Source organism: Phyllobates terribilis, unplaced genomic scaffold, assembly GCF_046119375.1.
Source record: "Phyllobates terribilis strain yellow unplaced genomic scaffold, ASM4611937v1 Scaffold_3__8_contigs__length_932513732, whole genome shotgun sequence".
NCBI lineage: Eukaryota > Metazoa > Chordata > Amphibia > Anura > Dendrobatidae > Phyllobates > Phyllobates terribilis.
Window position 1 is genome coordinate 519,825,060 of NW_027362763.1, and position 26,182 is coordinate 519,851,241.

Consider the following 26,182-nt stretch of genomic DNA (forward strand, 5'->3'; position numbering starts at 1 on the left):
AGGGTTATAAGCCCAGCAGCAGAGAACCAACCCGCGAGGGATTTCAGGTCCCTTGGCCTAAGAAGCCTGGAGGCTCCGCCACACAGAGGGACCAGTACAGCGAGGAGAAATCAAAAGGTACCCAAGGCCCGAGTCGCAAGCCATACAGGCGAGAAGTACACGGCCAGCTCAGGGACATGGGCTATTACACCACGAAGAGGGGGATAGTCAGAAAGAGCATAGAGAGAACGGTAGGCCTACACACTCGCCCTGACCAGTGGGGCTCGCCCGAATGCTCTCAGATACCCAGGCCCATTACTACCCTGTACTACTGTTGTGTCATTAGTAACATCTACAATCAAGACCCAGAACTGTTTGACACGGGCTCTGAACTTTCACTATTGCGGCCAGCACTATCACCCCCAGCATCCACCTACACTGCCCTGAGGCTACACTCTTCCCGTGGGGAGTTATCCTATCCCTGTGCTGCACACCAACACCAGCCTCAGCGGTCTGCCTCGTAGCGGCGGTTATCTCTGACCGCAATCCATGGGTGGCGTAGTCGGACATTCACAAAGCTATAAATAGACTGCCACAGCATTTGGTCTGACCACCCTGAGCCACAGGATCGGGTTGCCACTACTACCCCCAGCATCATACAGAAGCCCGGTTCCGGGTACCCCACGGCCCAGGGGGCGAGTCACTTTCTCAGTGCTGGAAGCCACGGGACAGAGGAGAGAAGCCTGAAGAGGATGTTGCTTGTGTCACGACTGGTGGTTGTGGAACCACTGTGCCATAGACCAGGGAAAGCCTGGAGGGGCGTAACTAAGCGACCACCTGCTTCTTCACTAGAGCCCCTGATGGTGTGGTTAGACTTGAGCTGCAGGTGGATGCCAAGTGCTACTCCAGGACAGACCCCGGAGCCGCAGCAGACAGGACAGGTTGAGGAACGCAGGATTGACTCGGGTATGGAATCACGAGTGCAAGTTCAGATTGGACAGGAGAGGGTAACGGTACAGGAGCGGACTAGGCGGATCAGGATCAGTACCTAGGTACTGACAGGACGGGTTTAGGATGAGGTTCTGATAGGATGGTCAGGGTCAGGTTCAGGGAGCACAAATGCGGGGACCTTACAACTAAGACCCCCCCCCCAACCTACTGTCTCCTTCCCCATTCCTGTAGAATGTAAGCCCGCAAGGGCAGGGTCCTCTTCCCTCTGTACCAGTCTATCATCGTTAGTTTGTTCCCTGTGATATCTGTATTTTGTATGTAACCCCTCCTTATGTACAGCACCATGGAATCAATGGCACTATATAAATAAATAATAATAATAATAAGACAGTAGTGAACACACTAAACACTAATGTTGCTCAGGCACCTACCTCCCTATAGGTATTAGGTATTACATAGGTATTATATAGTTATTAAATATCTGATGTCTCCCAGCTATTGGCTGGGGGACATTACAGAAGTGCGCGCGCTTCCCCTTTAAGAAGTGGGAAGCGTGTGTGCCCTAAGCACACTCCCAGGAGACCTGTGCTCCATGCGCAGGTTCTGGGAGGAAGCAGACGGCTGTTCTGTGTCATAGTGCTGCTATTATAACAATACAATGATTATGCTGTTGGTTTCTTTTATGATTCATGTAATTATTAATTTATTCACTTTCCATCTAAATTGATCAGCAATCGTTAGTGATGATATTCGAGTGTCATCCACATTAATTTTTGTTCCTGGATCACTTGGGACGTGTCTGACACATCACCTGTGTAATGTTTACTGCCACCATTATCTGACAAATAACAACCCCCTCCCTGAAAGAAGTTCCTGCAAGTCTTGATGGCATCGTTTTAGGATTTTTACATTTGAGTAAAATTATTTTTAATGCTATACATACAAATCATATAAATAAGGAATTTGTTTTAAATTGCAACTTATCAATATTCATTCATTTATCTATTTGTTCATCCAAATCACTCACATTTATATGTGTGACGATACAGAGTAAAATCTTAATAAGCCGGACGTTTAGATTTGTTAATACAAGAGAAGTACCCTATTATCTTTGTATATTTGTGTCTGGTCACTAAGAACAGACCAGTATTTGTATAACCCTGAATGGTGAATTCTATTCCTTTGGAAACAATCATGTTTACTATGCTAATGACCAATTGTACTAAAAAAAAACTGTGATACCAACTATGTAAATAGATTAGCTAAAACAATGATAGCTGAGCACTGCACCTTTACCTCTGACATGTGACTAATGACCCATGACCTGTGGATGTGTACTTAAAAAGATGTGCTTCTGTAGGAGTCAGACTTGAGCCCAGAGAAGCAGAAAGGACACGTGCTTCTGTAGCAGTGAAACTTGGGACAGAAAATCAAGGAACATCAGAAAGACTTTAGAAGGAGAATGAGAGACATCCTTCAGGACAGCAGATGGATTGCATGGCATCCAAAGAGACACAGATTTGAATTCTATATGATTTTAGCCTAAGGGTACCGACCCTGACTGGAAAGATTCGGATCTGTTCCATTAACTATCAGAGAGACCATGGATACTTTTGGGGACACCAGGAGAGGACGCAAAAGTCACCTGGCCCCATGGATATGTTGTTTTTGGGTTGCTAGGAGGGACCCACCGGTCGTCTAGAACCCATGGAGACATTTGGATTTGCCAGGACGGACCCACTGGTCGCCTGGCCCCATGGAAATTTTCGGAGAGGCCTGTGTGGGAACCTGGCCTTGTACCTCGATGGACTGCTAGCTTCCTAAGCTTGCTGCTACCTTCTCTATTTGGGGAGCCCGCCAGAAGAGGGGGGGCCACTGGTTGAGGTAGTCGGCCCTGGAAGTCTCCAAAGTCGCAGCTGTTCTGTCCCAGGTGGGCGGAGAAGGAAGGGTGAGACTGTGTAATGTTGTACCATCTTGGGTATTTGCTGGGACTGTTCTGTTTATTGTCTGCTTTGTGGTTCAATAAAGTATTGCCATGCTGTTTTATCCTCACCCTGTGTTGTCTGAGTAGCGTTACGCCCACGGAAGACCCCAGGTCTTCACAATATGCAATTGTTATTCACATAATTTTAACTAATTAATTAAATTATTTTTTTATCTGAATTAAAAAGATGTGATTGTGTATTCCTAAGACATGCCACTGACTAGTAGGTGCCAAACCACTATGAAAGGGTTTGTGCAGTCCTTTAATATTCATGGCCTATCCTTAGGATTGGTGATCAATCTCACACCACCCTTCTTTTATAAGGGATTGGGCAAGTCGTATACAACATTGCCTTTTCTCTTCTGTGTATGCCCATGGTTTTTAGACAGTCAGGCTACTAGATAGTAATGAAAGATTCATGTCCCTGTGGCCCCCTAATGAATCTACTGACAACTATTCAAACATCTGCCCTTCTGATATATTTATGAATAAAACATTTCAATCATGGTTAAATGTACTTTTTATGAATACTCGTTCTCAAACGTATTGTGTTGATTTGTTAATTAAAGGGTTTGTCCACTGCTGGAAAACCCCTTATTAATAGGCCAAACATAAAAAAAAAACTGCATACTTACCTTCCAGATTAGCGCCATTCCTTTGATCTCAGTGATATTTTCACCGCCACTCACCTTACATAAATAAGGTCACTTAACAGCCGGCAGCTGATTGGCTGCAGCCTTCACTGCTTTTTCTGAGCGGAATAGTGAAGGCTGCAGCTCATCAGCAGCCATTGATTGGCTGCAGCGGTCATGTGGCATTGTTTATGCTGAAAATGGAAGAATGGTGCTGGTCTGGGAGGTAAGTATACAGGTTTTTATTTTATGTTGCACCTTGACACAATTTATACGAGGTTGTTTAGTAGTGGACAACCCTTTAACATTTGATATTGTTTTGTTCTATTTATTTCATAGAAATGTTTTCTTTTTATTTGCACATGACCAGATTCTTGATGACATCCAGACTATTCAGAATTGTGTATTGGAAAAAGATGACAGACTCTCCAGTGCCATGATTCCTCAGGGGTCTTTCCACCTGACCCTCTTTGTGATGCATTTAGCCAGTGAAGAGGAAGTTGCTCTGTAAGTAGATCCAAGACTGAATGTATGGCAAGCTGTGCTGTCAACTGACAATATGAAACCTTTAAGGAACCTTTTATTCCTCCATATTAGGCACGGCACACATTTTCTACAGAATGAGCATCCCAGGCTGGGCTCCTGCAGCCTGAATGCATTGGTTAATTTTGAGCCTTGATGATGACTATGTAACGCTAGGTCCCGTGTAATCTGAGGCAGGTTCAGCAGATGAGAAGGATGATGTACTAATGTAATGACAGACATGATCTTGCTATATATATCCCCTTGTAGAAATTCACAATCATCTGCATATATAAAGACATCTTGGATGTTGTAATCATTGCAATTCATTGGAGCAATAAAAAGGGTCAGTTCGGTTTCTGGTTTTCTTATCACTTGCCAAATCATCAACACATCATTGATGTTGCAATGCCAGAGTTAAAGGTGTTGTCCACTGATCGGACTACACCTTCTCAATCACTATTTTTCCCACATGTAAAATAATAACAGTTATACTCTCCTCCAATGCCAGTGCCTTTCCAGCGACATCGGAGCCTGCTGTCTTGGGGTTTGCATAACATTATGTCACGAGAGCCCTGCAGCCAATCAGCTGCCTCTTCATTCTCACTGTCTTTGGACATATTTGACTTCTGGAGGAAGTTAGTGAGCAGCAACACACTCTCGTTTCTTCATGGTGTCAGGTTCTTCTGAAGGAAGTGAGCGTGAAGCTGGAACGGGTGATGCAGAGATAGTGAGTATAGCTTTTAAGGTCTTTTACACTGGAGAAATATGGTGATTGAGAAGGGGTTATCCGAGTAGTGGACAACCCCTTTTATGGATTAAATATTTCCTTCCAAATCATCAAATCATGTGTAGAGATGAGCGTTGTTCTACTCGAACTGTTCGCCAATCTCAAATTCGAGCTGTTTTGGGCGGTGTTCGAGCCGTTCGGCGAACACGAACGATTTGAGAAAAATTCGGCTGTTCGAGGTTATGTTCGATAACTGTTCGTGCACCAAAATCATAACTGGATTTTTTCTCAGTAATGATGAAAATTAATGTTAATACGCAGTTTGAGTGTACAGCGGGGTGGGGGGAGGGGCAGGGGATGGATCTCTGCAGGAACAATGAAGATCTCCATTTTTTTTTTCTCTTTCCCGCATTTGCAGTGGGGAGGTGCAATCTGTCAGCCTATCAGCAGCGCACACACGGAGCGAAGTGCTTTTTTTCACACAAGCAAGGGCATGTGTCATTGGCAGTGTATGTCACATGTCCTTGCCCTATAAGACCAAGCCATTTTCCCCGTCGCCACCATTTTCTCACTGCTGCAGCTGCGTGTTAGACGGCACCGCTGTTGCTGTGTGCGCTATACCTTGTTAATTTCAAGCCAATTTTCGCACAAATCTACAGATAGCTTGGGAGTAGGGAATAGTTGTGATTGCAGTCCTTTTAAGGACTAGGTTACAGCATGTCCTACGACTTTTATCAGGCAGGTCTGTGCTCTTAAATAGATAGATTGTGGGAGTAAAGACTAATTGTAATTGGAGTCCTTTTCAGGACTAGGTTACATCAGTTCCTATCAGTTTTTGCCAGGCAGGTCTGTGCCAGTGCTGTGCAAGTTTTTTTCACAGCATTTGGCTGAATCTAGCAAAGCTAATCCTTTTTGGCCTATTGTAGAGTGTGTTAGTCAGTGGAGTAGCCTATCTGTGTTGCAAGATATACCACCTGTGTATAGAATACCAATTTTTTTACTGCACCTAGTGAAGTAAAATCTTTTGGGCATAGCATCATTCTATTAGTCCATCTATACTGACCTCCATCAGGTTGCAAACTGAATATATTTTTTTCTGCATCTACCTCTGAAAAAATATTGGGCTTCTAGCTGTGTGTGGGACTTGTTGTATTAGTCCATCTATACAGACCTCCATCAGGTTGCAAACTGAATATATTTTTTTCTGCATCTACCTCTGAAAAAATATTGGGCTTCTAGCTGTGTGTGGGACTTGTTGTATTAGTCCATCTATACTGACCTCCATCAGGTTGCAAACTGAATATATTTTTTTCTGCATCTACCTCTGAAAAAATATTGGGCTTCTAGCTGTGTGTGGGACTTGTTCTATTAATCCATCTATACAGACCTCCATCAGGTTGCAAACTGAATATATTTTTTTCTGCATCTACCTCTGAAAAAATATTTGGGCTTCTAGCTGTGTGTGGGACTTGTTGTATTAGTCCATCTATACTGACCTCCATCAGGTTGCAAACTGAATATATTTTTTTCTGCATCTACCTCTGAAAAAATATTGGGCTTCTAGCTGTGTGTGGGACTTGTTCTATTAATCCATCTATACAGACCTCCATCAGGTTGCAAACTGAATATATTTTTTTCTGCATCTACCTCTGAAAAAATATTGGGCTCTAGCTGTGTGTGGGACTTGTTCTATTAATCCATCTATACTGACCTCCATCAGGTTGCAAACTGAATATATTTTTTTCTGCATCTACCTCTGAAAAAATATTTGGCCTTCTAGCAGTGTGTGGGACTTTATCTATTAGTCCATCTATACTGACCTCCATCAGGTTGCAAATTAAAAATAATTTTTATCTGCATCTAGCTCTGAAAAAATATTTGGCCTTCTAGCAGTGTGTGGGACTTTCTCTATTAGTCCATCTATACTGACCTCCATCAGGTTGCAAATTGAATATAATTTTTTTCTGCATCTAACCCAGCCAATAGTTTTGGCCTAATACCACAGTTTGGCCACTCAGCTCTGCTCGGTTCCCATCCATTGTTTTTTTGTGCAAACAACTCCAGAGTTGTTAATTAGTTAACCACCAAAATGAGTGGAAAAAGGCCTGCTGCTGGTGGAAAGGGGAATAGGCGTGTTGGGAAGGGGAAAAAAGGTTGCGTCCGTGGGGTAGGTGTTAAAGCAACAGTAACATCTGCAGAAGAAAGACCATCTTCCAGCCAAACTAAAATGTCTACTTCTTTTAGCGGACAATGTGATAAGATCCCTTTCTTACGGCCACGCCAATCGCTACAAATTCCAGATGAGGCACAAAAACAGCAGGTGCTTCAACGGATATCAAGTGCTCCTTTAAGTGGGCTCTCCTCCACATCAACTTCAACATCACAAATACTCCAGTCCTCAAAGGTGTCACCCCAATCGCACTTGCTTCCTCACAGCTCCCAAATCTCCAGCTGCCCGTCTGAGTATGAGGTAGAACAGATGGTTGAGTCTGCAGAGCTGTTTACTCATACTATAGCCTGGGAATCAGAGGTCGACTCCAGCGCTTCTGTGAATCCAGACGAGGAAATGATCTGCACTGATGCCCAGAATCTTTATGAGTCGGATCCAGGACCAGACGCAGAAGGTTCTGACCATAATGTAGACCCTCATTCCCAAACTGTAACTCCTGTTGGTGGAGACAATGAGGAAGACGATAAGACTCAAATACCTGATTGGAGCGACAACTTTAGTTTTTTGTCAGGGCAGGAACAGGTTGGCTCTGAGGACGACGGGTGTGATAACGCACAGGGTGATGATGATGAGGTTGGAGATCCCACTTACTGTCAACCCACAGTCAGCCAAGAGATGAGGTCAGCAGAGGAGGTGGAGGAAGATGCTAGTGACGACGAGGTCAGGTTGCGCCTTCCTGGACAGAGACGTAGTACTGGAAGCACGTCAACAACTGCATCCTCAAACACAACTCTGCCTCTCACCACAAGTCGTGGTGGCTCTTCAGGTCGCATGGGTGCTAAGCCTTGCATAGCCTGGGCATTTTTTCAGATCGATAAAGATGACCCAACTCGTGTTATCTGTAACATTTGTCAGCAAAAGCTAAGTAGAGGCCAAAAAATACATAGTTTGAGTACTTCATGCATGAACCGGCACATGGACATGAAGCATAAGTTGCAGTGGGAAGCTCAGTGTGCTACAATGCGGCCTAGCCGGCCGGGCCAACCACCGTCTGCCATATCTTGTGCATCCGCGGCCTCTTCATCCTCTGTGACTGGGGGGACAGCAGTCACACCTGTTTTGGGGCGCAGACCTGCCACCTCTTTACCCGCAACAGCCAGCGTGATTGGCAGGTCATCATTTTCTTTGGAGGTGGTAACACCAGCTGGTGTTGAGCGCTGTCCGACATCGATAGCACCACCTTTGGATCAAGGCAACCTAACATGTCCGCCTGCATCTTCCTCACAGACCGGCAGTTTGCCGGGGACACCCTTATCAACCCCGTCTAAGCACAATAGCCAGCCCTCGGTCCCTCAGATGTGGACAAGTAAAAGACCATTTCCTCCTAGCCATGAGAAAGCTAAGAGGTTGAATTTCACCATCTGCAAGTTCTTGGCTACAGAAATGCTGCCTTTCCGCCTGGTGGACACAGAGGATTTTCGAGACCTTATGTCCGTCGCAGTGCCCCAGTACCAGATGCCCAGTCAGCACTACTTCTCAAAGAAAGGTGTGCCTGCGCTCCACCAGCATGTCGCACACAACATCACCGCTTCTTTGAGAAACTCTGTGTGTGACAGGGTGCATTTCACCACAGACACTTGGACGAGTAGGCATGGACAGGGGCGTTACATGTCGCTGACTGGGCACTGGGTAACTATGGTGACAGCAGGACAAGGGGCTGCTGTCCAAGTCTTGTCGTCCCCACGAGTTGTGCGTCAATCCTCTTTATGTCAAAGTTCCTCCACTGCTTCTGCCTCCTCAACCTCCTCTCGGTCTTCCACCTGCACCCAAAGCCTGTCTGGTCATGCCACAAGCTTTCTAACTGCGCAGAAGGGATCCTGCACACCTCCTTACTATGCTGGCAGTAGGGCTCAACGTCATCAGGCGGTTTTTACATTGAAATGTCTGGGAAATGTGAGTCACACAGCTGAGGAGTTGTGGTCAGCTCTGGAGAACCAATTTCATGAATGGTTGTCTCCACTGGACCTGAAACCAGGGAAGGCCGTGTGCGACAATGCTGCAAACCTGGGTGCGGCCCTTCGCCGGGGCAATGTCACACACGTGCCTTGTATGGCTCACGTGTTGAACCTGGTTGTCCAGCAATTTTTAGCCCACTATCCCAGACTAGATGGCCTTCTGCAGAGGGCACGGTCACTGTGTGCTCACTTTCGCCGTTCGCATCCCGCAGCTCAGCGACTTACATCTCTACAGAAGTCGTTGGGCCTGCCACTTCACCGGCTAAAATGCGATGTGCCTACCCAGTGGAATTCAACTCTGCACATGTTGCAGCGACTGTGGCAGCACCGACAAGCCCTGGTGCAATACGTTCTGACGTATAGCCTGGGCCAACGAGATCCAGAGGTGGGGCAAATCACGCTGGAGGAGTGGTCTCAGATCAGGGACCTATGCACCCTTCTGCACAGTTTTGAAATGGCGACGAAGATGTTTAGTGCTGACGATGCCATTATCAGCATGACTATTCCAGTGATTTACATGCTGGAGCACATGTTAAACAGAATTCGGAGTCAGGTGGTGGCACAAGAAGAGGTGGAGGAAGTAGAGGAGGAGGAGTTGTATGCGGAAGGGCTAACATCTGCAAGGTCCAGACGGTCGGCAGCATCAAGGCGGCAGGCATGTGAGGGTGGGGGAGATGGTTTTACCAGGGCGCATGGTAGCAGCCAAACTAGTGAGGAAGGTGCAGGAGCCCAGGAAGAAGTGGAGGACGAACTGATGGAAGACTCATCAGATGAGGGAGACCTTGATCACATTTCTGTTGTGCGAGGTTGGGGGGAGAGGACAGAGGAAGGAAGCATGATTGTTACCTCGCCACCAACACAACAGGGACTTGGTGCTCCTGGATGCGCAACACACATGAGTGCCTTCTTGCTGCACTACCTGCAACATGACCCTCGAATTGTGAGAATTAGAAATAATCCTGACTACTGGGTTGCCACACTGTTAGATCCCCGGTACAAAAGTAAATTTGCAGAAATTATTCCTGCCATAGAAAGGGATGCACGCATGCAGGGGTATCAGCAGAGACTGTTGCAGAATCTTACATGTGCTTTTCCACAAAATACCAGTGGTGCACGTAGTGAATCTCACAGTTCCAACTTGCCAACCGTGGGACCGTCAAGTGTTCAGCACTCAAACCGTAACAGAACCACAGTATCTGCTGGTAACATCAATTTTGCGGAATCATTTCACCACTTTTTTAGCCCATCCTTTGCAAGGCCACAGGAGACAAGAAGTCTGACACATAGTCAACGCCTAGAGACGATGGTACAGGAGTATCTCCAAGTAAACATTGAAGCCACGACTGTGTCACTGGACCCTTGCTCTTTTTGGGCTTCCAATCTGGATAAATGGCCGGAGCTAGCCACTTACGCCTTGGAGATCTTGTCATGCCCCGCAGCCAGCGTTCTGTCTGAACGTGTGTTCAGCGCTGCTGGTGGTGTGCTGACAGATAAGCGCACGCGGCTCTCCACTGATAATGTAGACAGACTCACGTTCATAAAGATGAACAAATCATGGATCCGAAACGACTTTTCTACCCCTGTGTCATCCTGGGGAGAGTAAAAGCTTGATGATTGGTTAAAATCACCCTACCAACCGTTTTAAGCTTTCAAATTACTAATCATGTTTATCTGTATCTTGGCTGGAAAATAATTTGGGCTTTGTAGCAGTGTGCAGCACTGATTCTATTAGGCCATCTATAATAAGCTCCACCAGATTTAAAATTACTAATCATGTTTATCTGTATCTTGACTGGAAAATAATTTGGGCTTTGTAGCAGTGTGCAGCACTGATCCTATTAGGCCATCTATACTAAAGCTTCACCAGATTTAAAATTAATAATAATTTTTAGCTGCATCTAGCCTGGAAAATAATTTTGGGGCTCCGAGATGCGCAAGACACATAAGTGCCTTCTTGCTGCACTACCTGCAGCATGACCCTCATATTGTCAGAATTCGAAGTAATCATGACTACTGGGTTGCCACACTCTTAGATCCCCCAAACTTTTCGATCAACCTTTTCATTTTAATAAAGACCAAAAAAATGGTCATTTTTGAAATTATAAGCATTAGCAGGTTATTAGAAACTGAAATCAAACAGTTTTCAACTCAAAACTTTATTCTAGGTGATGTTACATTTTCACATAGGACCCCTTGTTCGAAAAGAGCTTCTGAACTCTCTCGTCCATTGAATTTGTCAGGTTTTGGATGGTTTCTGCTTCAATTGTTTTGCATGAGGACAGAATACCCTCCCAGAGCTGTTGCTTAGATGTGAACTGCCTCCCGCCATCATAGACACTCCTTTTAATGATGCTCCAAAGGTTCTGAATGGGGTAGAGGTCAGGGGAGCATGGGGGTCACACCATAAGTTTGTCCCCTTTTATGCCCATATCAGCCAGAGATGCAGATGTTTTATGTGCAGCATGAGATGGTGCATTATCATGCAGAAAAATGATCTTGCTGTGAAATACACGGTTCTTCTTCTTGAACCATGGCAGGAAGTGCTGTTTGAGAAAATCCACATACATTATGGAGTTCATCTTTAGCGCCTTCAGGGATCCTAAAGGGGCCGACAATCTCTCTCCCCATGATTCCAGCCCAAAACATTACTCCACCTCCTCCTTGTTGGCGCTGTAGCCGTGTTTGCGTGGGGTGTCCATCAACCAGCCATCCTCCACTCCATCCATCTGGACCATCGAGCGCTGCACAGCACTCATCCGTGAACAAAACAGTTTTGAAATCAGTCTTCATGTAATGTTTGGCCCACTGGAGCCGTTTCTGCTTGTGTGAAGTGGATAGAGGAGGTCGACAGGATGGCGTATGCACAGCTGCAAACCTCTGAAGGACCCTGCATCTTGTTGTTCGGGGGACGTTGGAGGCACAAGCAGCTTCAAAAACTTGTCTGCTGCTATGACAAGGCTTTTTTGCCGCTGCTCTTTCAACCTGACGTAATTGCCTGTAGGAAAGAGTCCTCAATTTGCCCTTATCAGCATGCACACGTGTGTACTGTGAATCAGCTACATACTTCTTGATTGCCAAGACACTTCATCCTGATCATCGCCCAATGTTGATTGTAGTCATGCCTTGACCTAAACACTCCACAATTTGTTGCTTCTCAGCAGCCGACACATCCTTTTTCTTTCCCATTTTGGCAGAAAATGTAGGCTGCTTAATAATGTGAGACAGCCTTCTTAAGTAGTCTTGCCTTTCATTGGACACACCTGCCAAACTAATTAGCACAGGTGTCTGCAATTGCTTACAGTGATATAAAGAGCCCTGACACACATCACCATCAATGAGTTTAACTGACAAACAAACAAATTCTTCCCTTATCACTCCTAAACACTTTTTGCATAATAATTTGGAACACAGTGTACATGTGCTTTTCCACAAAACACCAGTGGTTCACGTAGTGAATCTTACAGTTCTAACTTGCCAACCGTGGTCTGTATGGAGTTGTTCAATAAAGGGCCCAAAATTAAGATAACATAGATGGGAGAGGTCTCTATGAATAGGAATTCCTAAGTATTTGATACCCTGTGAGGGCCAGGCAAAGGGAAAGTTGGACTGGATGGAATCCTATATGGATTTGGGGAGGGAGACATCGAGGGCCTCAGACTTCGCTGCATTGATTTTAAAATTTGACCATGTAACAAAGTGATCTATTTCAGCCATAACAGCATGGATGGATATATGTGATTGAGTGATATATACTAGGACATCATCAGCAAATAGAGAGCACTTGTACTCGGTGCCTCCCACCTCAATCCACCTAATATTGGGGTTATGGCGAATTGATGAGAGCAGGTGCTCCGTCACTAGGATGTATAAGAGAGGGGACAGAGAACATCCCTGCCTTGTCCCATTGGTGATTGTGAAAGGTGATGAAAATGTTCTGACGCGCCCCCTGGGCCTTGGTACACCCGGAGCCGGACCCTTTTTGGTGGATGCTGGTGGTTGTAGTCTCCGTAGCGGCAACCCGGTTCCGTGGCTCAGGGCGGTCAAACCAGTGGCGGAACTATTTATGTGGTTTTGATGTTTAAATGTCCGACTACGCCACCTGTGGATTGCGGTCAGAGTGAACCGCCGCTCCAGGGCAGACTGCTGAGGCTGGTGTTGTGGGTGCAGCAGAGCGTAGCATAACTCCCCACGGGAGGAGTATAGACTCAGGGTAGTGTATGCGGAGGATGGGGGTGATGGTGCAGGGCAGCAGCAGTAATGACACGGAGTCAGTGATGCAGTCCAGGGCCTTTATTCACAGTTCTTATTATCCAGACCACGTCTGCAGGTAACGGCTGCCCACGTCGTACTGTGCTCACCAGGTGAGGGGCTCAGACAACTCCCAGATAACTTTGGAGTGCTTCACAGGACCCCCTTTGTGTGTCCTTTGTCTGGCCTTTCTTACCAACCCTTCTGCCTCGGGCCTCCTCTTGGTAAACTTGGCGCCAGTTTCCCTGACCCTATGTGGTGCCTTCCTAGTGGGTGTAGCGAGGGGCTGCGCCACATAAAATGTCACAGCCTCCTGTTTCTAGCTGAGGGTCGTTTCCTGCCTCCACTAGTTTCGGGGACCGGTCTCCCCCTTTGGCCTGACCCCTCCACGCAGGTGGATTCGGGCGTGCGGTGGCGACTCGCCCGTCCGCACCCCTGAGATCCCTTCGTTCCTCGTTCCTGGAGCCTTCTCCGCTCCTCTTCCTTCCTTCTCCCTCTTCCAGGCCTGGGCCTCTGTTACTAGGCCCGCCTCCGGAGCAGAGCTCATGCAGAGCCCCTGCTCCCTGCCACTTCTGCTCAGACTTCTCTGCACTGAACTAAGATGGTGCCCACCTTTTATACTCCCTTCTCAATGCACCCAGGAACTGCTTCCTCCCTGCTCCTGCACTACAGGGTTCCCCTTCCTCAGTGTTCCCTCCCCCCACTCCAGCCAGGGACAGGGACTGTCGTGCCCATCTCAGGGGCATATTGGTCGCCCTGCCCCACGGCAATGTGGTGTAATGCATGCAGGTGTCGGGTCCTGATCCACACTATATCCTTACCTGAGAGTGAGATATCACACCTCTGGGTGAGGTGCAATACCTCTGTAGCAACCGAGCCCTCAGGGTGCTACAGTTCCATTTATCTTCAGCCTAGGTGACGTATTGCGATACAGGGTCATGATTTTGGCTATAAAAGGGTCCCCTAGACCCCTACCCCAAGCTTTTTAAGAGAATCATATATGGCGTGCCAGGAGACTCTATGGAATGCTTTCTCAGCATCCAACGAGAGTATCTAATTACAAATTTTTAACTGCATCTAGCCCAGGAAATACTTTGTGCCTAGTAGCAGGGTCTGCTAGTCAGCGGATTATCCCGGCTGTTAAGCAAGCTACACCACCTGTAGTTTGGACACTTCATTTTTTCAAAGGAAATGCTTCGGGACCACGGGATACTCAGTGAGGCACCCCAAGGCATAGGGGCTCGGACTGGCAGTAGGATGCCTTGCGGTGGACAGCCGAGCTCGATCCTTATAAAAGCTTTTTAACTGCAGCAGCTTTAGTGGACGCTACTGGAGCTGGAATTACGCGGCTGCTGGCATGAGACTTGCCCTCCAATAGATCCTTGTAAATGGATTTAAAGTGTATTTATTCAAATTAGAGAGACAATTTAAATTAAAAAGCTTAGAGCTGCCTCCACCACAGGGGGGCTCGCTCAACCCACCAGCGGACAGGCACCAGTATTGGGAGAGGGGGGCTGGCCGTCAGGGTTCACCGCGGCTCTGGCACAAACCCGGCGACACGGAGGTGGCACGGGCAGGAGCGGACTGAGCGTGTCGGCTTCTCACTTTTTGGATTTTAGAAGGGCATGACATGCCTATATCTGTGTCTCCCCCTCCTTTTACTCCTCCACCTCTTTTCTTTTCGCATGACTATATGTACTTGTCACTTTTCCATGTGTTAGTTGTGTCTTCTGAGCAGTTTGTCAGCTTTTGGACACCTTTGAAGGTGTTTTCTATGTGTTTCTATGTGTTTTTGTTTGCCTGCGATTGGTTTTAACGGTGTTCGAAGGTGTTCGACGAACAGTTCGACGAACAGTTCGGCGAACACACGGGTGTTCGACGAACCGAACCGAACTCGAACACTACGGGGGTGGCTCAACACTAATCATGTGTTGAGATTTTTGTTTAGGTGATCAGCTTCATCTTATGCTTATGCTGATTGTAACTTCATCTGTGCTTCTGCTTATCATTGTAGACAGCCAGAGTATCATAAAATAAAACTTAACCTTTAATTAAATATCATAAAACATCAATAATATAATAAAGTGCTCATGGTGCCAGTGCTCATTATAAAATCACAATCTCACCCAGTCCTTGATATTACCGATGAGTCCAGGGTACGAGGCAATTTCGTCAGAAAAATGGAATACAATTCATAAACAGCCCTCCCAACGCGTTTCTGCCTCGATGAAGAGGCCTCATCAGGGGAGTGTACTAGTATTTAAGCGGGAAGGACAACACTGTCCATCCCTAAATGGGGCAAAAAACAAAGGGAGCCAAAAGGACTCCTAGCTACAAGCCAATAAAGCAATCCAAGTGCTGCAGTGGTAGCCACATGGTAAAAAGAGACCGAACAGAGTGCTGCCTGGTCAGAACATATCACACACATCTCTCCTTTCTGACCAGGCAGCACTCTGTTCGGTCTCTTTTTACCATGTGGCTACCACTGCAGCACTTGGATTGCTTTATTGGCTTGTAGCTAGGAGTCCTTTTGGCTCCCTTTGTTTTTTGCCCCATTTAGGGATGGACGGTGTTGTCCTTCCCGCTTAAATACTAGTACACTCCCCTGATGAGGCCTCTTCATCGAGGCAGAAACGCGTTGGGAGGGCTGTTGTTTATGGGGTTACTCTAATTATATTAGGATACACTTGAGTACTGCTCTTGTGAGAGCAGGAGACTTACAGGGTACATAGGGTACATTGATTTGTATTCCGGTTTTCTGACGAAATTGCCTCGTACCCTGGACTCATCGGTAATATCAAGCCCTGGGTGAGATCGTGATTTTATAATGAGCACTGGCACCATGAGCACTTTATTATATTATTGATGTTTTATGATATTTAACTAAAGGTTAAGTTTTATTTTATGATACTCTGGCTGTCTACAATTAATTAAGGAGGAGTACACTGTTATCTATTGATATAGATCCCTAGCTGTTTAGCTTCTGCTAAATCACCCTCCAAAAGAGGAAAGAGTACAGTTGTTGTGTCCAATAATGAACCCCATATATATTGTAGAACAATTGGAATATACTTCTTCCTATTGACTTATACATTCCTTATCATTAAAGGGGTTGTCCATTTCCATCCAACTCTTTAACCGCTAAAATGGCCATAATAAAATAAGAAAACACATTCAGTTATCTCCTGTACTGACGCCCCTCCTCTGATGTTAGCACTGTGTATCCCGAGGGTCACCACTGATTGGCTGCGGCTTTTGCTGTTCCGTCAGAGTGGACATCTGCTCTAATGGAATACTGAAAGGCTGCAGCCGATCATCGGTTGCTGATTGTCTGCAGCAGTCTTGTGAAATAACAATGTCACGTGACTACCAGGAGACACAGTGCCAACATCGGAGGAGTAGTACTGATTTGGGAGGTAAGTATATGTCTTTATCTTATTATAGCCACTTTAGCTGTTTATAAGAGTCCATTAGTGGACAATCATTTTAGTGGAATGGATGGATTACAGGCACAAATCCCATCAAGGATAATCTCTGCAAAGGGCTTGTATGTTATTTCCGTTTTTGCATGGGTTTCCTCCCGCAGTCCAAAGACATACAGATAGAGAATTTAGATTATGAGCCCCAATGTGGCCAGTGATGGTGACGTAAAGCGCTGTGAAATATGATGGCGCTATATAAGTTAGTGACATAAATATCTGAATCCATAGTCCCCATGAGATCAATGGCGTTGATAAGTATTTATTTATGTTACTCACTTATACAGCGCCCTATATAGCCGTCATATTTTAACTCGCCTACACGACATTACATAGATGGTTAAACAGGAAAAAAATTGGGAGAGCTTTTTGAAATGTACCGTCATGACCACACTCTCCTAATTATAGCGTAAGTCTTAACAGAATTAATAAATTCATGTTTTTTATTTCATATTGGTTATTATCTTACTTTGCAGAGCAACAAGTGCACTTTTGGATTGTAAACAGCCAATAGAAGAAATCCTTCAGGGAAACATCTTAGTTCTATCATTTTGTGGAATCTCCGACTTTAGGCATCAAGTTACATATGTAAATGTGACAAATGAAACCTCCATAGCTGCTCTTAAGGAAATAACTGGTGAGAATATCTTTTTCTGTTGGAATTCAAATGATAAAATATCTTCATACAGGAATGTAAGGCTATTTTATAATACATTCGTCACATCTGTATTTTCATATTAACCAGTGAATTACAGATGTAGTGAGAGTAGTTGGACAGTGTTATTTAAAGAGAACTTGTTATATTGAAAATAATATTTTATCTGCAGACATTAATAGTTTTATAGAGCAGGAGGCGCTGATAAGATTGATCACATTTTTGTTAGAAAATCTTTAGTAAACATTTTCTTAATTAAACTCCCTGGTGTTTGTGTGCATGAGTCCAGTGGGCGGTCCTCTTCAGTGATTGACAGTCTTCCCTGTATAACGGTACATGCAGAGGTAGTTATCAGTCACTGAGTAGGAGCGCCCAGTGGACTCCTATCTATAAAAACACCAGAGATTTATTCAGTCGAATAAAGTATTAGTTATACTGAATCTTTTCCAACAAACCTAACATCATCCTTCTTAGCTTCTCCTTCTGTATACCATGTTCGGATTGCATGTACAGTGTGACTGATTCCCTTTAAGTGGTGTCATATTAGCAACATATGGTGCCATGTATCTTGCTTCAGTACAGATGGGGAAAAAACTGCTTTTATACCTGGTGATTTATCACCAGGTGATCTTCTGCGGCACCCCATCATTCTCTTTTTTTTTCTTACACAGACAAGAGATGTATTTGGTTCATTTAGCATTTTTAATGTAAAGAAATTCATATACAAGTATCAACTTGACTAGGAAACAAAATATTCTTCCTTGGCTCTGCAGAATTCAGATATGCATTGATAGAGGGATTTGTGTGACTTTTACATCTATTCTATGGCAGCCTAATATGATGGAATGGTTGAGGCTGTTGGGGACTACGATTCTCAAAAGGTTGATCCCCCACCTAGCAGATTTTAAAGGGAACCTGTCACCAGAAAAAAAACGCTACTAACCATTAACCTGCAGATATGGGGTTAATCTGCAGGTTAATAGTGTTATCATCCTGCCTGGCGCCCGCAATTAGCCAAACTTTGCAGGGGGGAAAATTAACTTTATTCCCCCCGGCAGTGTTCCGATTTCATTCACGGGGACGGTGCTGGTTCAGTCACCGCTCTGTGTATAGAGAGCAGCAGCTGTAACTGCACCCCCTGCCTTGACTGGCGGCCGGCCCCATTGCAGAGCCAGTGTCCGTCTGGGCCGGGGGTGCGGTTATAGCCGCTCTGTATACTGAGAACGGTGACTGAACCTGCAGCGGCATGGCCCCCGAGACTGAAACCTGAACACTACCATGGCGAATACAGTTAATAGCGTTTTTCTGGTGACAGGTTCCTTTTTAAAGTCATATTTTGACATTCAAAGAGGTTGTCCCACGAACAAAGTACATTTTAATCAATAAATCTTGGGATAAAAATAAGTTCCACAACTAGATGTGTAAAAAAATGCTCCTGTGCTGAGATAATCTTATAAATGTGCCCCTGCTGTGTACTATGTAATGGCTGTGTCTGACCGTACAGGGACATGGTCTGATCATACCACAGCTCCTGGGCAGGGGGGGAAGCAAAACAGTATACAGACAGGACAGCAGGGGATCACAGCTGATTCTTTCTTTGAGGTAAAACCTGTTTAAAAACAAGTAGCAAAAGTGCTGTAATGTCTGTAAACTCTTTTGCTTCCTCCCAGGCCCAGGAGCTGTGGTATGATCAGACCATGTTCCTGCACGGTCAGACACGGCCATTACATAGTACACAGCAGGGGCACATTTATAAGATTATCTCAGCACAGGAACATTTTTTTACACATCTAATTGTGGAACTTATTTTTATCCCAAGATTTATTGATTAAAATATACTTTGTTTGTGGGACAACCCCCTTACATTTCTGAGTTTAGTTCCCATAGTTCTTAAGTATTACGTTGAACATACAGTGTGTATATTAGTGTGGAAATAAAACAAAAACCCACATTCTTATTTTACAATGTATCAACAGAAACCACAGGGAAGATATTTATGGAAAAAGGCATTTCTGTAACTGGAAGTAAAGATTTTGTGCCTCATTTGACCTTCATGAAGTTATCAAAAGCACCAAAGTTGCGCAAGCAGGTGAGCTCCAATTACATGTTCCAGAACCGTACTATAGGAGTCATAAGCCTTTCTGAGAAAACACTTTGAAATAGAATGATTGATGTCATATAATTTGCTAATTATAAATCATGGTTAAATTAAATATGCTACACTGTACAAGAAAAATTGCCACAAATGAAATGCACGCGTTCCTCTGCCTCATTCTCAAGCTGAAGTTAAAAGAAATGTTTCCACCATAGATGGATAGATGATGGCACACTGCCAACATATTCCAGACTGTCATTTCCAGATTTTATAACCAAACACTGTATTTAGCTACCTCCGTCATTTTTTAGAAAATGAATTAAGAGGGTGCATGCATAACCACCTGTCCATGTAAAGGGAATCTGTCAGTAGGATCCACCCTCCTAAGCCGTCTATAGGTATTGGATCCTAGATAGTTGAATACAATAATACCTTGATATCTGCGATCCGACGTTTTATCCCAGAGAAATCCATATTTTTCTTATATGTAAATGAGCTAGTAAGATCTGTGGGCGGGACACTGATGCGCATGAGAATCTGCCTCCAGAGATTATTTTAAATAAAAAGTGGCATTAACAGTGTAAACCAAGTAATGACTGACACTTTGCTCTCATATTCACACACAGTTCTGCTGTGAGATCAGAGCTAAAACAGGACAGCAGAAGTGAAATATGTGTCAATACAAACATTTGCAGCAGCACTTGTCCTCTCACAATGCTGTCAGTTCTGCTGCAGAGCTGTGCCTCATTATAACCAACACTGTACAGTAGAGTTCAAACTTGTCTCATTACAAACACAATAAGCACTGTGTTTGCAGTTGTATTCTCACAGTGCTGTCATCTCTTTTGTACTACCCTTCCCCCATACTGGCTGCTTGTGATATAGAAGATGAAAACAGTATATTAAACTTATGAAAAAAACGGTAAATTATCAGGCGTGTATATATTAACTTTTTAAAAGTTACTTTTTATTAGAATCTTTAAAAATACACCAAAAACAGCATGATTCCTACTCTAGGAAAAAACATTGTGAGCATCTTATCATATAGAGAATGACTTATCCTGTTTAGTTGAGTATCATGATTGTAGCATCAGCGTCTCTGCCTCCTGCCCGGCAGAGACACTGTCCCCCTTACCGCCGCGGTCCTGCTCCGACGTCTTCTGGCCTCCCTGCAGCTGCTGCTGGTGCACGCAGCTTCCCTGGCTCTGTGCTTAGGGCGCGCGCGCTCCCCCTCCCTTTTAAAGGGGCCGCGCGCGCCGTCCTAAAAAGTCCCCGGCCAATGGCCGGAGGACTTCCCCTATAAAAGGCACCTCCTCCAATATGGAGGTGCCCGTGCAAGGTTGTAGCTTTGTGTGTTATACTCTGCTTCAGCCCTCAGGTCCCGCTGCTAGCCTGACTACAAGTCCAGCCCGCCAGCCTGACTACAAGTCCAGCCCGCCAGCCTGACTACAAGTCCAGCCCGCCAGCCTGACTACAAGTCCAGCCCGCCAGCCTGACTACAAGTCCAGCCCGCCAGCCTGACTACAAGTCCAGCCCGCCAGCCTGACTACAAGTCCAGCCCGCCAGCCTGACTACAAGTCCAGCCCGCCAGCCTGACTACAAGTCCAGCCCGCCAGCCTGTCTAGGGGCTTTGTCCGCCTGCTTACCTGGAGGCTCCTGCCCGTTACCTGCCGTGCCTACCAGCCAGCCTACCTGGAGGCTCCTGCCCGTTACCTGCCGTGCCTGCCAGCCAGCCTACCTGGAGGCTCCTGCCCGTTACCTGCCGTGCCTGCCAGCCAGCCTACCTGGAGGCTCCTGCCCGTTACATGCCGTGCTTGCCAGCCCGTCTGCCCTGATCACCCGTCAGCCTGCCTGCCGCGCTCATCTGCTGTACCGGTCAGTCCCTGCCTTCTGACCCGTGGGAGTCATCTGCTCTCATACAAGGTCGGTCCCCAGAGTAGCACCTGGTCCCTCTGCTCGGTCCTTCCCTGGTCACGGAGTCGATTGAGCCGCCGTACGACCTTGGTCGGTCCGAGTTGATACCTAGTTACGCCCCTCTGGTCCCTCCTTGCACCGCAGCACAGAGGTTCCACCACCCGGATCCGTAACAATGTCAGTTCCAATTCCTCAAGCCCCGACGCGTTTCTCCATTAGGTGGATCATCATCAGGAGGCCCAGTTACAGGTTCTAAGAGGTTGAGATGGTCACGAAAAGCAGGATAGTTTTAAGCCCATTGTGATGTACCTAGAGGTTGGGATTTAAATATGGTACCAAATGACAAAGTGCACACCCACAATTGCTGTCTCACTTAGGTGTACATAGGTCTACAATGTTCGTAAGTGTCTTATGTGCATGCCCTGGGCAGGGCTAGTCAACCCAAACACTAGAGGTATTAATTGGACTTCCTCTAGGTGCGCAGTGTGTGGACGCTGTCTGCGTGTCAACCTGGACTGCACCATAATGAGGTGCCCGTGCGCCTACCAGGTGGAGCGTTCAAAGTTGGAGCGCAAACAGGGCCCGATTGTCGCAACAACAATATCCACAATCACATTCCGGTAAATCGCCCACTCAGTATCTGTCATGCCCATTTTTAAGTTATCAAGTGGACCTAGGTATTGTCTACCTCTCAGAGCAAGATTCGTCCTTTAGTGATCCCTTTTTAATCTCCCTTTCTTGCCGTGGTATATTGTCTGGGGGCAGATGAGGGGCACGTGCGCCTACCAGGGGGAGCTTTCCAAGCTGGAGCGCAAACAGGAACCGGATGCACCCACAGGGAGAGAGCACTCCACGCTGAAGTGCCGTCAGGAGCCGGAAATGTCTCCGGATAGACCGGAAGCCAACGTCATGCCCCATGCGTTTGACGCTGAAACGCAAATAGGACATCACTGGCGACTTATCACATGATAATTGTGCTCCAGGCACATCCACTATATGTATAAGATCATACTAGATGAGTGTAGCGGTGTGAAAGTGTTCAGAATTACCATTGAATTCAGGACATTACATGTTAGGAGACATTATGTCTAACATTGACAGCATTATTAAGATGAGATGAATAATAATTAGTGCCGATAGCATAGTGGGCCATCGATACCAGGCATATAGCAGAGAATCATATATAATTGTTGGACATATATTTAGCAATACGTGTACGATCAAGAGAACAAAATCTCGGTAAGTATTACTAGTGTAGGATAAATAGCACATATTTTAGAATGTCTTAACAGAAACCTCACCATGGTCTCCTTTGTCGGGATGACACCCCTGTTTGTCTCCATCTGCTCTTAAATTGTCTGCCCCTCCTAGGGAACGCCCCCCTTGAGCTAAAATTTGCTTTTCCAGTGTCAGAGGTATCAGCTTCAGATGATGATCATTTCCAAAAACGAGTTTAAATTTCTCATGCCAGTGACAACCACAGTGCCCAAGTTTTATACCCTACCTAAAGTCAATAAGGGCCTAGAGCCCTTGATGGGTCGCATAATAGAGTACAGCAATGACTCCATTACACAGAATTTAGGAGTTTACATTGACAAAATATTATGTCCCTTTGTCACGGCCCTTCCCTCCCATGTGCGTGACACGCTTCACCTGCTTGCCCAGCTTGAGGATGTTGCTATGGAGGACCATGTCATCTTGGCCTCCACTGACATGGAGGCCCTCTACAGCAGCATCCCACATGAGGCAGGTTTACTGGCAGTAAAACACTGTATCAGAACCAGGGCAACACAATGTGGCAAACACACTCAATTTATTCTTGATGCCCTACTGTATACCCTGACACACAACTATTTCATATTCAACAGGAAGTACTTCCATTAGCTCAAGATCGCGGCCATTGGGTAGTCTATGTTCTCCTACCTATGCCAACCTACTCCTGTGCTGGTGGGAGGAAACCCTGGTATTTGGTGATCAGGACAAGTGTTGGCATCCCCTTATCAGCCTCTGGGCCAGATACATTGATGATATCCTCATTCTGTGATCTGGCTCAGAGCCTGAATTTACCTCCTTTGTTGAACATCTAAATGTGAATATCATTAGCCTTACTTTTACTAGCACCTGCAACAATCATGAGGTTGCATTTATGGACCTGGCCATAAGGAAATAAAGGGATGGAAATGTAAGCACCCGCACCTATCGAAAACCAATGGCTTCGAATAGCCTTTGGAAATGGAAAAGTCATCATCCAGTTTCCCTAAAGAAATGCGTTCTGAAGGGGCAGTTTCTCTGCATCCGGAGAAACGGTATCTCTTTATGCGATTTTAAAACTCAGACAGCGGATCTCCATAGGAGATTTCAGGGTAGAGGGTACCCCCGACAGATCCTTGACTACTCCTACAAATATGCCATGAACCAAGAGAGACGGACTCTCCTCCTCCAGAATTGAATGAGATAGTGGTAGTGTTAGGGTCTTTGGCACATTTGATAATCAAGCGGACAGGGTATACAAGGTTTTCAAAAAACACTTTTCATAACCATCTCAACCTCCTAGAACCTATAACTGGGCCTCCTGATGATCCACCTAATGGAGAAACGCGTCAAGGCATGAGGAATTAGGACTGACATCATGAAACTCAATTAAACAGGATAGGTCATTCTCTATATGATAAGATGCTCACAATGCTTTTTCCTAGACTAGAAACCATGCTGTCTAGACTAGGAATTTATCTGCATATCTATGTCTAGCAGGGACCACTAGGGCAAGCAAGGGTGAGCCGTCGTGGAGCGGGGGCGCCAAATCCTGTATCATTAGGGTGCAACCTGCCCTTCTAGGCAGGTACAGCCTAGTATAAATCCTAGGGGTAGATAGGCCCAATATCTGTGATGTGACCTGGGATGACCTATTAAGTACAAGTCATTGCAGCATTTTTTGTTTATGTCTTTGTAAAATCAGTATCTGTTCTGCTGCATCTAGGCTCTAAGTGCAGCACTTGGATATTATTTTGCCCTCCAGGGGATTTAATTAAGCCATATATTATGTGTATGTTTAGCTGCCCGGGCAATACGCTAGTGCAGCACTATTTCAGTATTGAGCTTGATGCCTGAATAATTCTTGAGACTATCCAGGTCCCTTTCCCGCTATCATTGTGATGCTGCATGACTTCTATCTGATTGATAGGGATACTGATCAAGTTATCTGTATATAGATACAGTGGTGGCCAAAAGTATTGGCACCCCTGCAATTCTGTCAGATAATACTCAGTTTTTTCCTAAAAATGATTGCAATCACAAATTCTTTGGTATTATTATCTTCATTTAATTTGTCTTCAATGAAAAAACACAAAAAGAATTGTCCTAAAGCCAAATTGGATATAATTCCACACCAAACCTAAAAAAGGGGGTGGACAAAAGTATTGGCACTGCTTGAAAAATCATGTGATGCTTCTCTAATTCGTGTAATTAACAGCATCTGTAACTTACCTGTGGCACCTAACAGGTGTTGGCAATAACTAAATCACACTTGCAGCCAGTTAACATGGATTAAAGTTGACTCAATCTCTGTCCTGTGTCCTTGTGTGTACCACATTGAGCATGGAGAAAAGAAAGAAGACCAAAGAACTGTCTGAGGACTTGAGAAACCAAATTGTGGGGAAGCATGAGCAATCTCAAGGCTACAAGTCCATCTCCAAAGACCTGAATGTTCCTGTGTCTTCCGTGCGCGGTGTCATCAAGAAGTTTAAAGCCCATGGCACTGTGGCTAACCTCCCTAGATGTGGACGGAAAAGAAAAATTGACGAGAGATTTCAACGCAAGATTGTGCGGATGGTGGATAAAGAACCTCGACTAACATCCAAACAAGTTCAAGCTGCCCTGCAGTCCGAGGGTACAACAGTGTCAACCCGTACTATCCGTCGGCGTCTGAATGAAAAGGGACTGTATGGTAGGATACCCAGGAAGACCCCACTTCTTACCCCGAGACATAAAAAAGCCAGGCTGGAGTTTGCCAAAACTTACCTGAGAAAGCCTAAAACGTTTTGGAAGAGTGTTCTCTGGTCAGATGAGACAAAAGTAAAGCTTTTTGGGAAAAAGCATCAACATAGAGTGTACAGGAAAAAAAAAGAGGCATTCAAAGAAAAGAACACGGTCCCTACAGTCAAACATGGCTGAGGTTCCCTGATGTTTTGGGGTTGCTTTGCTGCCTCTGGCACTGGACTGCTTGACCGTGTGCATGGCATTATGAAGTCTGAAGACTACCAACAAATTTTGCAGCATAATGTAGGGCCCAGTGTGAGAAAGCTGGGTCTCCCTCAGAGGTCATGGGTCTTCCAGCAGGATAATGACCCAAAACACACTTCCAAAAGCACTATAAAATGGTTTGAGAGAAAGCACTGGAGACTTCTAAGGTGGCCAGCAATGAGTCCAGACCTGAATCCCATAGAACATCTGTGGAGAGATCTCAAAATGGCAGTTTGTAGAAGGCACCCTTCAAATATCAGGGACCTGGAGCAGTTTGCCAAAGAAGAATGGTCTACAATTCCAGCAGAGCATTGTAAGAAACTCATTGATGGTTACCGGAAGCGGTTGTTCGCAGTTATTTTGGCTAAAGGTTGTGCAACCAAGTATTAGGCTGAGGGTGCCAATACTTTTGTCTGGCCCATTTTTGGAGTTTTGTGTGAAATGATCAATGATTTGATTTTTGCTTCATTCTATTTTGTGTTTTTTCCCTGCAAGCAAATTAAATGAAGATGATAATACCAAAGAATTTGTGATTGCAATCATTTTCAGGAAGAAACTGAGTATTATCT

The 26,182-nt window shown here is 45.4% G+C and overlaps 1 protein-coding gene across 7 annotated transcripts in view; it reads left to right on the forward strand.

Annotated features, from left to right (window-relative positions):
* Positions 1-26,182, forward strand: part of AKAP7 (A-kinase anchoring protein 7) — a 262,693-nt gene that overhangs the window by 34,947 nt on the left and 201,564 nt on the right. For all 7 annotated transcript variants that reach the window (XR_012318026.1, XR_012318027.1, XM_073671248.1 and 4 more), the window contains exons 4-6: positions 3,917-4,053; positions 17,187-17,347; positions 19,342-19,454. Coding sequence is in view for 5 of the 7 variants with exons in the window: in XM_073671248.1 (XP_073527349.1) it covers positions 3,917-4,053; positions 17,187-17,347; positions 19,342-19,454 (411 nt within the window). In the remaining 2 variants the exon portion in view is untranslated. The remainder of the gene's footprint in view (positions 1-3,916; positions 4,054-17,186; positions 17,348-19,341; positions 19,455-26,182) is intronic.